The 12,712-nt window shown below is 36.6% G+C and overlaps 1 protein-coding gene across 1 annotated transcript in view; it reads right to left on the bottom strand.

Moving 5' to 3' along the window:
• CFTR (CF transmembrane conductance regulator) overlaps positions 1-12,712 on the bottom strand; it is a 165,265-nt gene that overhangs the window by 87,437 nt on the left and 65,116 nt on the right. The window contains exons 10-11 of the mRNA XM_014838463.3: positions 10,528-10,710; positions 4,423-4,614 (exon numbers count right to left, since the gene is read on the bottom strand). Of these exons, the coding sequence (XP_014693949.2) occupies positions 4,423-4,614; positions 10,528-10,710 (375 nt within the window). The remainder of the gene's footprint in view (positions 1-4,422; positions 4,615-10,527; positions 10,711-12,712) is intronic.

The following is a 12,712-nucleotide window of genomic DNA, read 5'->3' as shown; positions in this document are numbered from 1 at the left end:
TCATTCAGCAAAGAGAATAGAAAAGCATATGCAAATGTACTCATTGCATTCACTATGTTTGCCAGTTTAAAGTACCGGGAATTCAGGAGTTGCTGGATGGTTTTGCCTATCATAAGGAGCTTGGAAAACCCAAATCAGTTGCAAAAGTCAGCAGGACAGAAAGGAGCAAGTACTCAGTGATTGTTAGAAATAAAAAGCTAAGTGTTTTATTTGACATTTTAAGGCAAAGAGAAAGAAGAGTGAATTGTACATTAAAAAATCAAATGGAAGCCATCATCATTATTAACAATTATTTACTAAAGCCCACCTAGTTTTGTCCTCCACTGGTACTTTGTTAGCAAGACCTGTGATCCTTCTGCTTTGATCAGATGTCTCAGCTCTAGGTAACTCGCCTCCACGTCTCTCCTTCCTAAACCCATAGCATTTCTATCTTTCCAATTCCTATTGTGCAATGAATCTTTAACGCTAAACCAATTTCTCTTCTTTTCTAATTTCTCGAAGAAAAAAACTCACTCTTTACTGAAGGCCCATTTTTCCTGATGCCCTTTCCTGTGGATGCAAATAGTACATAAATATGACATTCCTTATCTTCTCACAATTCCTCTGCTTAACTTTGGTTTCTTCTTGTCCATCAGGACCATTATCTGGATTACTGAAATAGCTTCCTGTTAATCTCCCTCCTTCTAGTCAAAATAGCAAATAGTACTATCAATAATAATAATAATAATAGCGGTTTTATTTATTAAGTACTTTCTATGCTCCAGAAGACTCCACAAAACCCTGAAAAATAGGTAATAGTATCCCCATATTGCCGAGGATAAAACTCGGTATATAGCAAAGTTAAGTAACTTTCTTTAGTAACCCATCTCTGCTCGATCTCAAAATCTATGTTCTTTTTGCTATCCCACAAAGTCTTGAATCGTGTCCACCTTAATTCTGTTCCTCATGGCACAGCCAAAGTGATATATCTAAAATGCAAAGCTGATTACGTCATTCCCCTGATTAAAGCTCTCTAAGACCAAATTCCTGAGACCGGTACACAAGGCTCCCAAGACATGGCCCTCCAGCTTCATTCCTCCCCACTCACTGTCCCCCAATTACACTCTGGTTCCATCAAGATCCTTGTGGTTCCCTGCACTAACCTTGTGGTTTCATGTCCCATTTTCTGTTCATACAGTTTCCTCTGTCCAGAATCCTTTAAGGTGTCTGTTTTCAGAGAAAGCCTCCCTGAACTGTCCAGGCAGGCTTAAAGCCCTCAAATGGGCTTCTGAGGTAACTTGAGAACTTCTATCCCAACACTTGGCTATATTACATTCAAATGGTCTCTTTATGTATTTTTTTTCCCCAACCAGCCTATAAATTCTTTGAAGGATGGGATAATGTTTTAATTTTGTACTCACCCTCCTCCCACCACAGTGCACAGAGTCTGGCATAAGGTAATCACATAAGTAATGTTTTGGGGTCTGAAAGGGGCATAGTAATTGGAATCACCTCCCAACTCCATTGTCATTTCTAGAGCATGGAAACATCGTGACTATACTCCAAACCTTTAGGATCTTACGTCATCTGTTTTCTTCCACAGAATACTTCAACTTGATTGGGTCACATAGACCAACCACCATATTTATAGATGACCATTTTTATAATTTTCTCCTGTAACTACTTCTGTCAACATCAAAATTTATATTTATGATTTTTTATGATTCTTTGGCTTCATGTTTCTCCTTCTTAATTATACCAACCTCCATCTTGTTCCCACAGTAATCATTCACTAACAAGAATGGAATCTCAGACATATTTCTCTTATGTCATGCTCTCTAGCAGTATTCTCCACCTCAAAAGGAAGGAGAAAGGAGCTAATATTTACGGAATGGCTAATTTGCACTAGATGCTACATTAGGTAACTTATATTTATCTCATTTAATTTTCTTGACAATCCAGTGACCATTTACTCATCAATCTCTCCCACTTGTTCACATCAACCTAACCTTCTCTCTACTTTATTGGCACCTCTACTATTCTTAATCAAAAAATTCCTCCAAGACCATAAGTTTCACTCTTGACACTGTTGGAATTCCACAGTAAATCTTTCCGCTGTAGGACATTAGCCTTGTGCCTCCTCTGGAGGGTATTTCTTACATAAGGCAGACTTAGATCAACTCCCATGCTTCCTCCTTTTATTCCTATAAAAATACTTCTTTCTGGGGCTGGCCCCGTGGCCGAGTGGTTAAGTTCGCGCTCTCCGCTGCAGGCGGCCCAGTGTTTCGTTGGTTCGAATCCTGGGCGCGGACATGGCACTGCTCATCAAGCCATGCTGAGGCAGCGTCCCACATGCCACAACTAGAAGGACCCACAACGAAGAATATACAACTATGTACCGGGGGGCTTTGGGGAGAAAAAGGAAAAAAATAAAATCTTTAAAAAAAAAAAATACTTCTTTCTTTTTCTATTAGAGCAACCATTTCGGTCTTTATTGATATGTTTCTTTCTCCTACTGGTCCATGAACCTCTTATGAATCTTGTTCTATTCCCATTTTCATAAAATGCAGCAAGTTTCAATAAATGTTTTCCGAATGAAGACTCCTTACCTTCTTCAAGTATAAAAGTTTATTTAGTCACAAAAGACCATATATTGTAAGATTGCATTTATGTGAAATATCTAGAATAGGAAAATTTTAGAGACAGAATGTTGCTTAGGCCTAGGTAGGGGAGTTAGTTATAGGAGAACGGAAATTGATTGTTAACAGGGTTTCTTTTAGAGGAGTTTAAAATGTGGTGGTGATTGTATAACCCTATGAATATTCTAAAAGACACTAAACTATACACTGAAAATAATTTTAAGGCTGGGCATGGAATCAGAAAAAAGGAATATCTTCTTCCTCTTTCCTTCATTATTTTAATAGATTTATCAAGATATAATTCACATACCATACAATCATTCGTTAAAACACAGGTCACTATACTCTGAAATGGACTGTCTTATTCAACTTGGCATTCCCAGGACCTAGTACAATATTCAGAAGTTAGTAAATGCTCATTTGATGAATAAGGAACCCATAGCTCTGCACTTATTACTAGCAATATAGCTATGCTATATTTGGGTTAAATATACTTTTATGGGTTTACTTTTGGGAGTCAAACCACTATTTATAAAATCATTTCTATGGGAAAAGGTATATTCAAGGAAAAAAATAAAGCCTACCAGAAACCTCTCAATACCTTTCCACTAATAAATAAATAAAGCCCATGATTTCTCTTGCAAGGCACTACCACTCCCACATCCCAGTCCCCTCCTAGACAAATACCTGTGTTCTCCAGAAACATTCAAATTTTTTTATAACAAATCTACTGAGTGTTCCAACCTCCAGGTTGTGAAAGTCTATTCCTGGAAGAAGGGCTTTTGAGGAATGAAAACTATCTTCTTCAAGGTAAATCCAATACTTTTCCAAGATAGCTTTTATTTTCTTTGTGCTTACAGGGTATATAGAAAATAAGAGAATAGAGCTTTAAAAACTACTGTTGAAGGAGTCAGTATATACATAGAAAGCTATCTGTACAAGCATGTAGCCCTCTTTTGTAAGAATTGCAGTCTCTATTAATCCACAATTAGCCTTTTTCTATTTTTCACGCACTATATTTTAAGCTTCATTTATACCCACTGCAATTTTTTTCATGAAAGGTGATTTAAAGGGATCCACTTGTGTCAAATGCCAAATTCTCTGCTCTAACATTTGCACCAGTAATTATTGAACCCCTCCTCCCCATCATACAATTTATGTACTGAATAGTACAAGATCCACATACTGGTTTCATTAGGAATACTCTGTGTGTTTCCAGACAATTAGCCCATATTATTATTATATATTAGCCCATAAATATCCCCGATATTGTTATGAAATAAGTCAACAGCATCATCTTCATTTTGCCTCTGTTTCAGAGAATTACAGTCACTAGAGATTACACGGCTATATTTTCAAGGCCAAACGATAAGATACATTCACAATTTTATCTCTGATTCTCTACTGGCAGGCCAATGCTTGTTCCATTAGGCCACGGTGTTATTAAAATTGCTAAAGTCCTCTGTATAATTTTGAAGCATCTTTTAAAAAATGTATGCCACATAAGTGTCCACTAAGGACACGCCTCACTAATGAATGAACAAAATTCTCACCATTTCATAAAGAGTTTTTATTGTAACCAAACACACCCAACATTTTAAGAATAAATTGTGCCTTCTTTATGTTTTTGAAAATGTCTTAAAGCAGGAGTCATATATTTTATTAATTGATTTACTCACAGTAGTTTACTCATAGTGGGAGCTTAACATATATGTGGACTGACTGAACAGGGAGCTAAATATATAATTTAGGTAGTTTGAAGGCTTCATATGCCTAATCAGAAATTTCTCACATAATCACTTACCTCTTCTAGTTGGCACGCTTTGATGACACTCCTATATCTGTACTCATCGTAGGAAACACCAAAGATGATATTTTCTTTAATGGTGCCAGGCATGATCCAGGAAAACTGAGAGCAGAATGAAATTCTTCCACTGTGCTTAATTTTACCTTCTGAAGGCTCCAGTTCTCCCATAATCATCATTAGAAGTGAAGTCTGGAAATGAAACCATTGTTACGAAGTTAAATCATTTGATCAAATCACTCTCAGGATGTACTTGCCTCCAACTGTCATCCTAAGCAGAGGTATCTATTCTGACTTTTAAAGATTCTATATTAACTCATTTGATTCAAAATTTATTAAGCACTTCCTGTTCTGGGCACGCTGCTATGCACGAAAGATATAAAGAGGAAAAAAAGAAAGAATTACAATGGAGTGTGATAAGTGCTCTGACAGAGGTTCACAGGGCTGGAGCACCTAATTCAAATTGTTGGGATGAGTTTGGAGGAGGTCACAGAAAGATTAGCCACAGCTAATATTTGTTGAGCGCTCATTCTATGCTAGGTACTGCTCTACGTGATTTAACTGTATCCATTTATGTAATCCTCACAATAACCCTGCAAGGGAGATTCGATATTATCTTCATCTTATAAAGGGGAGAATAGTTAAAAAGAGTTATAGTCAGGTAATATTTTTCCCATGAGCCCTTCTTGAAGAAACTAGTATAAAATCATCCAAGAGATGATGGAAGAAGCTTCACCAAAAGGACTATCAGTGAGCAAAGACTATACAACTGTGAACTAAAATTTAAACTAATGTGGGAATTAGAGTGGAAGAACAGAATTTAAATATGGTATGTGCCCTGACAATAAGAAAAGTTCTAAGGAAAAACAAACAAAACAAAGGAAATGGGGTGTAGCGGAAATGTGCTGATTGCCTTATCAAGAAAAGCTGGAAGTCAAAGGATACCATTTAAAGGTAACAAATCAAGTAAGAGAAGCATAAGCACATTTAACAATACAAAGATAAAACATTAAGAAAGATAATACTACTGACTAAAATTAAGCAGAAGAAAAGGAGGCAGCAGAGGAAGAAAAAACATCGATTTTATCAGAGCTCATAGTGAACTAAAGAAATGGAAGACCAAAGATGTAACATAAAGTTATTATTATAAACATAATCACTAGAACAAAAACATGTCCCCCACCTCAAAAAGTTGGAATGCTCTTGGGCTCACATCTTGGCCCCTTCCTCTTCTTCTCAACACTCTCTCTTTTGGAATCTCATTTAGCCCATGTCTTTACACCGCCAGCCCCTGATCCCTTGAAACCAGACTTGTATATTCACCCATCATCTCTACTTGGTTGTCAAATAGGCATTTTACACTTAACATTCCAAAATCAAACTCCACCCAAAACCTGTTTCTCCCGTAATCTTCTCAGTAAATGTTACCTTCATCCTTCCAGCTACTCAGTCCAAAAACTTTGAACTCATCCCTGACTCCTCCCTTTCTCTCATATGCCATATTCAATCTAACTCTGTTGTACCTGCCTCAGGAACATGTCCTGAATCTGACTTCTACTTCCATTACCACCTGGACTAAGCCACTTTCATCTCTTGCCTGGATTAGCACAATAGCCTCCAAACTCATCTCTTTGCTTCTGCCCTTGTCTCCCTACAATCTGTTCTCAAAGTGGCCCTGTCAAAATGTAAGTCAGATCATGTCACTTCTCTGCTTAAAATCCTTCAATGGCCTCTAATCTCCTCAGAAAAAGTCTAATCTTTACAAAGCCCTTTGTAAGGCACGTGGGGCTCTTTTACGAGGCTCCAAGCAATGGTCTGCCCCATCCCCATTACTTCTCTGACAGTTCTACCCTCCATGGCTCACCCTGTGCCAACCCCATCGATCTCCTTGCTGTTCTTTGAACTAGATAGGTACAGCTGCATTTCAAGGCTTTGCCCCACCCTCTGCCTGGAAGACTCTTCCCCAGATATCCGCATGACCTAATCCCTTACCTCCTTCAAGTTTTTGCTCGAATGTTATCATTCAGTGTAGCCTTCCCTATCCCCCCTATTTAAAATTGCACCCCTGTTATCAATCTTCCTTTTCTGCTTTATCTTCATGGCATTTACCATCATGTGACATCCCATATATATTATTTTTTTCATCACCCACTAGAATGTGAGCTCCTTAGGAGGGGATATATTGTGGGTTTTGTTCACTGCTATATCCTTAGGGCCTAGAACAGTGCCTAGCACAAAGCAGCTGTTCAATAAATTTGTTAAATCATCTTATAATTTAATGATATTATGACACATTATATTAAAAGGGCTCAATAACATAAAAAAGTGAATTACTGGTACATAAATAAAAAGACAAACCAGTGGAACAGAACTATAACTACAAACATCCAAATGCATAAAGGAATTAGTATTTGATAAAGGCAGCACTAAAATCAGTGGAGAGGGGCCAGACCGTACAGCACAAGCACACAGTGATGCAACCTTCAGGGAGGGGAGTTTGACAAACACACAAAGGCGTTACGTTATTATTCATAATGTCATTCTTTGTGTTAGCAAAATACTGGAAACAACCCAAATGTCAATCAGTAGGTGACTCATTACATTAGGGAACATAAATCCAAACAATGGAATACTATATATAATAATATATATATTCAAAAAATTAACAGGAGTAGTTGCCTGGGTTGGGGGAGGGAATGGCAGAAAGTGGAAAATAGGCAGAGACACAGAAGTGGCCTCGTGGCCAAGTAGTTGAAGTTCCACACACTCCACTTCGGTGGCCCGGGTTCGCAGGTTCAGATCCTGGGTGCAGACCTACTACGCTTATCAGCCATGCTGTGGAGGCATCCCAAATACAAAAAATAAAGGAAGACTGGCACAGTTGTCAGCATAGGGCCAATCTTCCTCAAGTGAAAAAAGAGGAGGATTGGCAACAGATATTAGCTCAGGGTGAATCTTCCTCACAAAAAAATTTTTAAAAAATAGAGGGACAATTTTTCAACCTTTTACATATTTTAATTTTCTAAAATTTTTAATTTTTAATTTTAATAAATTATAATATTACCTAAAATATATTAGGAAAAAAAGACAGTCAAGTAACAGACATCTTTGTGGTATTTAGCTCAGTAAACATTATAATTCTTATTGTATGGGGAAAATAGCTGAAATACCTTTTTTCTATGTATAATGCCTTTGTATAAAAATTAAAACTAGAAGTGATATTTTCATATAGAACAGCTTTATAAACCCAAACAATGGAATGGATCTGATTTTTTATATATATGTATTTTTTTGGTATTTTGAGAGCTATAAAGTTAAATGAAAACACCATTGAATATAATAGATATAAAAATAAACATAGCAAAATACTGATAAAACTTTGCAGACATTTGTATTTTATCTAAAAAGTAAGCAAAAGCAGAAGCTAATAGCTTATTTTACACATCTGATGCTCAGTTATTATAGAGCCAAGCTAAAACTTAGTACAAGAGTGAGGCCAGGACGACGATAGAGACCATGCGGAATCAGGGGTTGTCGGCAAGGCCACAGATCTGCTTCAGTTGTGGTGGGGACAACAGACAGACTGAAAATCTCCATACCCTGGGGAGATACCACAAGCCAGCCTCCAGTCAAGGGCACCCAGTGGTAAAGACTCTTACACCAATATTGCTTAATCAAAATAATTCAAGGAAATTTCATAAATGTAAACACAACGCAGATGAGAGCAAAAAACATCTTCATTTAACAGTATATCATATATACTCTTCAGAGTCACGTTTTATGGTATCTTTTACTGACTGAATAACATGCCATTATACAACTACACCAAAATTTACCTAGTCAATCCCCTATTATTAGACATTTAGGGATCCCCCAATTTCTGGCTATTGAAACAATGTTGTGATGAATGTCTTTATATAAAATCTCTGCCAACATACCAGGTGAAGTCATACAAGTAGAAGAATTATTTGGTTATTTTGAAGGCTTTTGAAATACAAATTACCAAATTGAGTGGAGTGGGATTTAACTCAAAATGATAATATTCAATTATTCAATCTTATATTTTAGCTGGATCTTTTGTCCAGTAAGATTCTAAAGTGCCCCATTCCTAATACTTTGAAAAGGCATCCTCCTAGATTGAGTTGCCAAACCCTGTTTGTCAGTAGGGTTTAATTATTCCTAACAAACCACTGCCTTCATCCAATTGTGTGTTCATAGCTACTTCCCAGAAGGTGCAATTGCAACTTCAGCCAGCAATTACCTGCTTATCAATTCTTAATAGAATTGCTTGAAACTTAATTGCTGGTAAGTCCTGTAATTTGTAATTGCAAAGCTATTTTTGTACACCTTTCGTACAGGTAATTTTAAACACATAAACAGATTTTTAAAATTCTATGAAACACAATTACCATCCTCTCAGAAGGAAACGTTCTTGTTTAGATCATTTGTAACTTATTTATTAACAATTCCTCCTATGGCATCATTTTCTTTTAACAGTGAAAACTGCTAGTAATATTATATAAGAAATAGAAAGAAAAAATAACACTTTAAGAAGGAACACGTTTTTCTAAAAAGAAAATGCACTACAGGTACTTTATTTAAAAGGCCTGTTTCACATATAGGAAAAATAACTGGAGAAAGAAAGAAACAAATTGTATTACTAGCATTGTGGACACCAAATTCAATGACTAGAAATTTTCTGTGCCATTTTATTTCCCATGTGTCAGATTAAATTCTTCAAACTATGGCTCTTCGTATATTAGATATTAATAAACAACTGCCTTTCAGGAGTGTTTCTTAATTTACATTTTTATTTACATTTTTATCTTACAGCATAGCATCACTCCTTCCTTTCTTCTTTTCTTCCTTCCTTCCTTTCTTTCTTTTCTTTCATCCTTGAGTTTAATCCTAGAGAGTATTTTGAAAACTTTTAAGAAAATACTCAGCTTTTTCTTATATTTCTAGAAAGTATCACAGCTAAAATTACAGTCAGGTGAGAACAAGAACCTTTTTTTGTGTGTGTATGAGGAAGCTGGCCCTGAGCTAACACCTGTTGCCAATCTTCCTCTTTTAGCTTGAAGAAGATTCTCGCTGAGCTAACATCTGTGTCAATCTTCCTTTATTTTGTATGTGGGATGCCACCACTGCATGGCTTGATGAGTGGTGCTAGGTCCACACCCGGGATCCAGACCTGTGAACCCTGGGCCACCGAAGAGGCACGTGTGAACTTAACCATGATGCCACCAGGCCAGCTCCAGGACCTATTTTTTTATAGACTTTCAAAGCAAATGCCTATTTCCTTTGTAGCTCACTCCAAAGCCAGGAGGCCTTTTCTTATCTCTGATTTGATTCCTTCATGCCCTTTATATTTACTTCCTAGATAAAGAAAATAAGAGTTTCATCATTGTCAGAAGGACAGCTCATACCCTTGAAGATCACTATAAAGTCTTCTCTTCTCCTGACTATGAAGTTTGCCCCTTTAGCTGTTTTCACTTTGTAACCTATGAATTTTTATCAGATGTATCTCCAAATATTCCTGGTTTATAATAAATTAGGGTGGGACGGTGGGTGAGAAGGGCTCACCAGCACTGAATAAATTAACATTCCTATGTATTTCCTTCAAAACATTATCCCACTCACTAATTTTTCCTCATAATAAATCATAAGCAAGTCTGAGTCTATTCTCCAAAATTCTAATGTCAACAAAATGGAGACCTTTTGTCTATGTGGTTACTGAAGTAAAATCTAAGCCGTGATTTTCCTGGACTAGCACTGAAAAAATGTCTGTGCCACAGACTGGTAAAAATGGATGATTCATTTGCTCAATAAAGTTACTGAATGCTCACCATCTGCAAGACACTGTGCTGAGTGCTGTGCAAAATATAAAGACGTAGAAGAAGTCACTGAAAATAAGATGAAGAAATAAATGGCTAGAGGATACCATCAGTGGAACAATTTATATTGTAAGGGATACTATATGCAAGGATTCTCCTAACATCAGAATAAGAATTTCTCCAAAATACCTTCTTACGCTACAAACTAGAAAAAGAAAGGAGAAATCCATGCCAAATTAAGGTCTTAATGATGAAGAATAAAAGAGACTACCTTGCCTGCTCCAGTAGATCCAGCAACCGCCAATAGCTGTCCTCTTTCTATCTTGAAGCTGATGTCTTTCAGGACCGGAGTACCAAGAAGTGAGAAGTTACTGAAGAAGAGGCTGTTATCACCATTGGAAATTTTTCTATTGTCATTGTTTTGTTTTGCTTTCTCAAATAATTCCCCAAATCCCTGTAAAAAAAAAAAAACATAGAAAATAAAAGGTAAGTTTTTCAGATATTTTCAATAGATATTTGTTTTATGTATGATTAGTTCAAAAAGCACATGGCACATGATCCATACTTTACAGCACATGATTTCTAGAGCACAGGATCCAAAACATTTGAAAATTACAGCTTCTAATGAAAACATAATTTCAATTTCTCAGATTGTTGCTCACCATCAAATTAAACTAAATTAGAGATTTTATATATTATAAGCCTTTTTTATATATATAAAAAATATAAAAATATATATTGTATATTTTAAATATACAATAATAATAAAAAAATAATGTATCTACATACACACCTTCTCTTGTAAGCTGGGTATATAAACATTATTATTTAATCTTCAGTGTAATAATAATATATGAGGTAGACTTCATAATCCCTCTCTTTCAGAGCTGTAGACTATGATTCAGAGAGATTAATGACTAAAGTCACATAACAGGTCAGGGTGGAAATACAGCGCAAATCTGACTTCTACTCTATCATGCTGGTAGTACCTTTCTCTGAGAGCTCAAAGAATTTCTTTAAGTAGTTACAATTATGTACAAATGTGGTGAGTCTGCCAGATGATTGGAATGAATTCTACTTATAGAGTAGCTGGGGAGAAAGAATTCTCTCTTGATAGTTCCCTGCTTCTCTGTTGTCCCATGGGAAGCTTTAGAGTGGTGGTCTTCAAACCAAAGTAAATAGCCCTAAAGATTGATCAGGATGAAGCTGGTGCACCTAGTTTTAAGGGAATCTAGTCCCACATCCTCAACATCCAAATGTGCTCATTCCTAAAATTAATCTGCCTGAGAATTCGCCCGCTGTTTGTCAATTCCCCTTTCCCACGTCCCTCTCACAATTGTCCTTCCCTCACTTTACACAGCAGAGCAGGCTTCTCGCCAGTCCTGAGTTTCACTACATTGCACTTTCTGGAGTGTAAAAAGCTCTAGGATGGAAACAAGGAGACTGTAAGATATGATCTTCTCCTGGAAGAGCATCCCATAATTGCAAAGCCAGAAATACTGAAGGAGGTAACATCTCATTTCACTCAGGTTTCACAGTGAAGGCAATGTATGTGTCTCACTTATCTCAGAATCAGATTTCAGAAACGAGTTGAAGGATAAGGCATTTTAATTAACTAATTTGCTGATTAATTAATTTTTAATAAATTAATACAAATGATTGTCTTTATTTTAAAGTAAAGTTGTGCTTTTCTGACATAAAGCAAGTTATATTTAGCTGATTGGCTTGACAATGAAAACTGGCTTCATAAATTTATTTATTTTCCATAAAATTGAATGCACTGAAACTGCAGTTCCCAAGTTTTGACAAAAATCCATTTAAGATGGGGCTGGCCCCGTGGCCGAGTGGTTAAGTTCGCGCGCTCCCCTGCAGGCGGCCCAGCATTTCGTTAGTTCGAATCCTGGGCGCGGACATGGCACTGCTCATCAGACCACACTGAGGCAGCGTCCCACATGCCACAACTAGAAGAACCCACAACGAAGAATACACAACTATGTACCGGGGGGCTTTGGGGAGAAAAAGGAAAAAATAAAATCTTTAAAAAAAAAAAATCCATTTAAGATACGTAGACAATACACAATAAACTAGAATTACATCTTTTTGCCACCACGTAAACCTACACTGAAAAATTTACAAATCAAATTAAAAACGTGTTAGAGGTACATAGTTTTTCAAAATTCTTTTAGGGCATACATAAGCAATTAAGCTGGAAGACCACTGCTTTGAGTTCTTATGACATAGATGGCTAACATCCCCCTCAGTCATTAGACAACTAAAAGTGAAACTTTTAAGAAGTAGGCAATGAAAAGCCTTTAAAAATGAGACAAAGGCATTTGTTTCTCCTTTATTCATTTACTTATCTAATAGATGAGCATCACCTCTGTTTAAAGACCACTTCAAAAATCCCACATGGGAGAACAACATACGAACAGATATTAACATTGCAATGAGCTTAG

The sequence above is a fragment of the Equus asinus genome, chromosome 1 (genome assembly GCF_041296235.1).
Source record: "Equus asinus isolate D_3611 breed Donkey chromosome 1, EquAss-T2T_v2, whole genome shotgun sequence".
Taxonomy (NCBI): Eukaryota; Metazoa; Chordata; class Mammalia; order Perissodactyla; family Equidae; genus Equus; species Equus asinus.
This window is presented reverse-complemented; position numbering and strand designations above follow the sequence as displayed.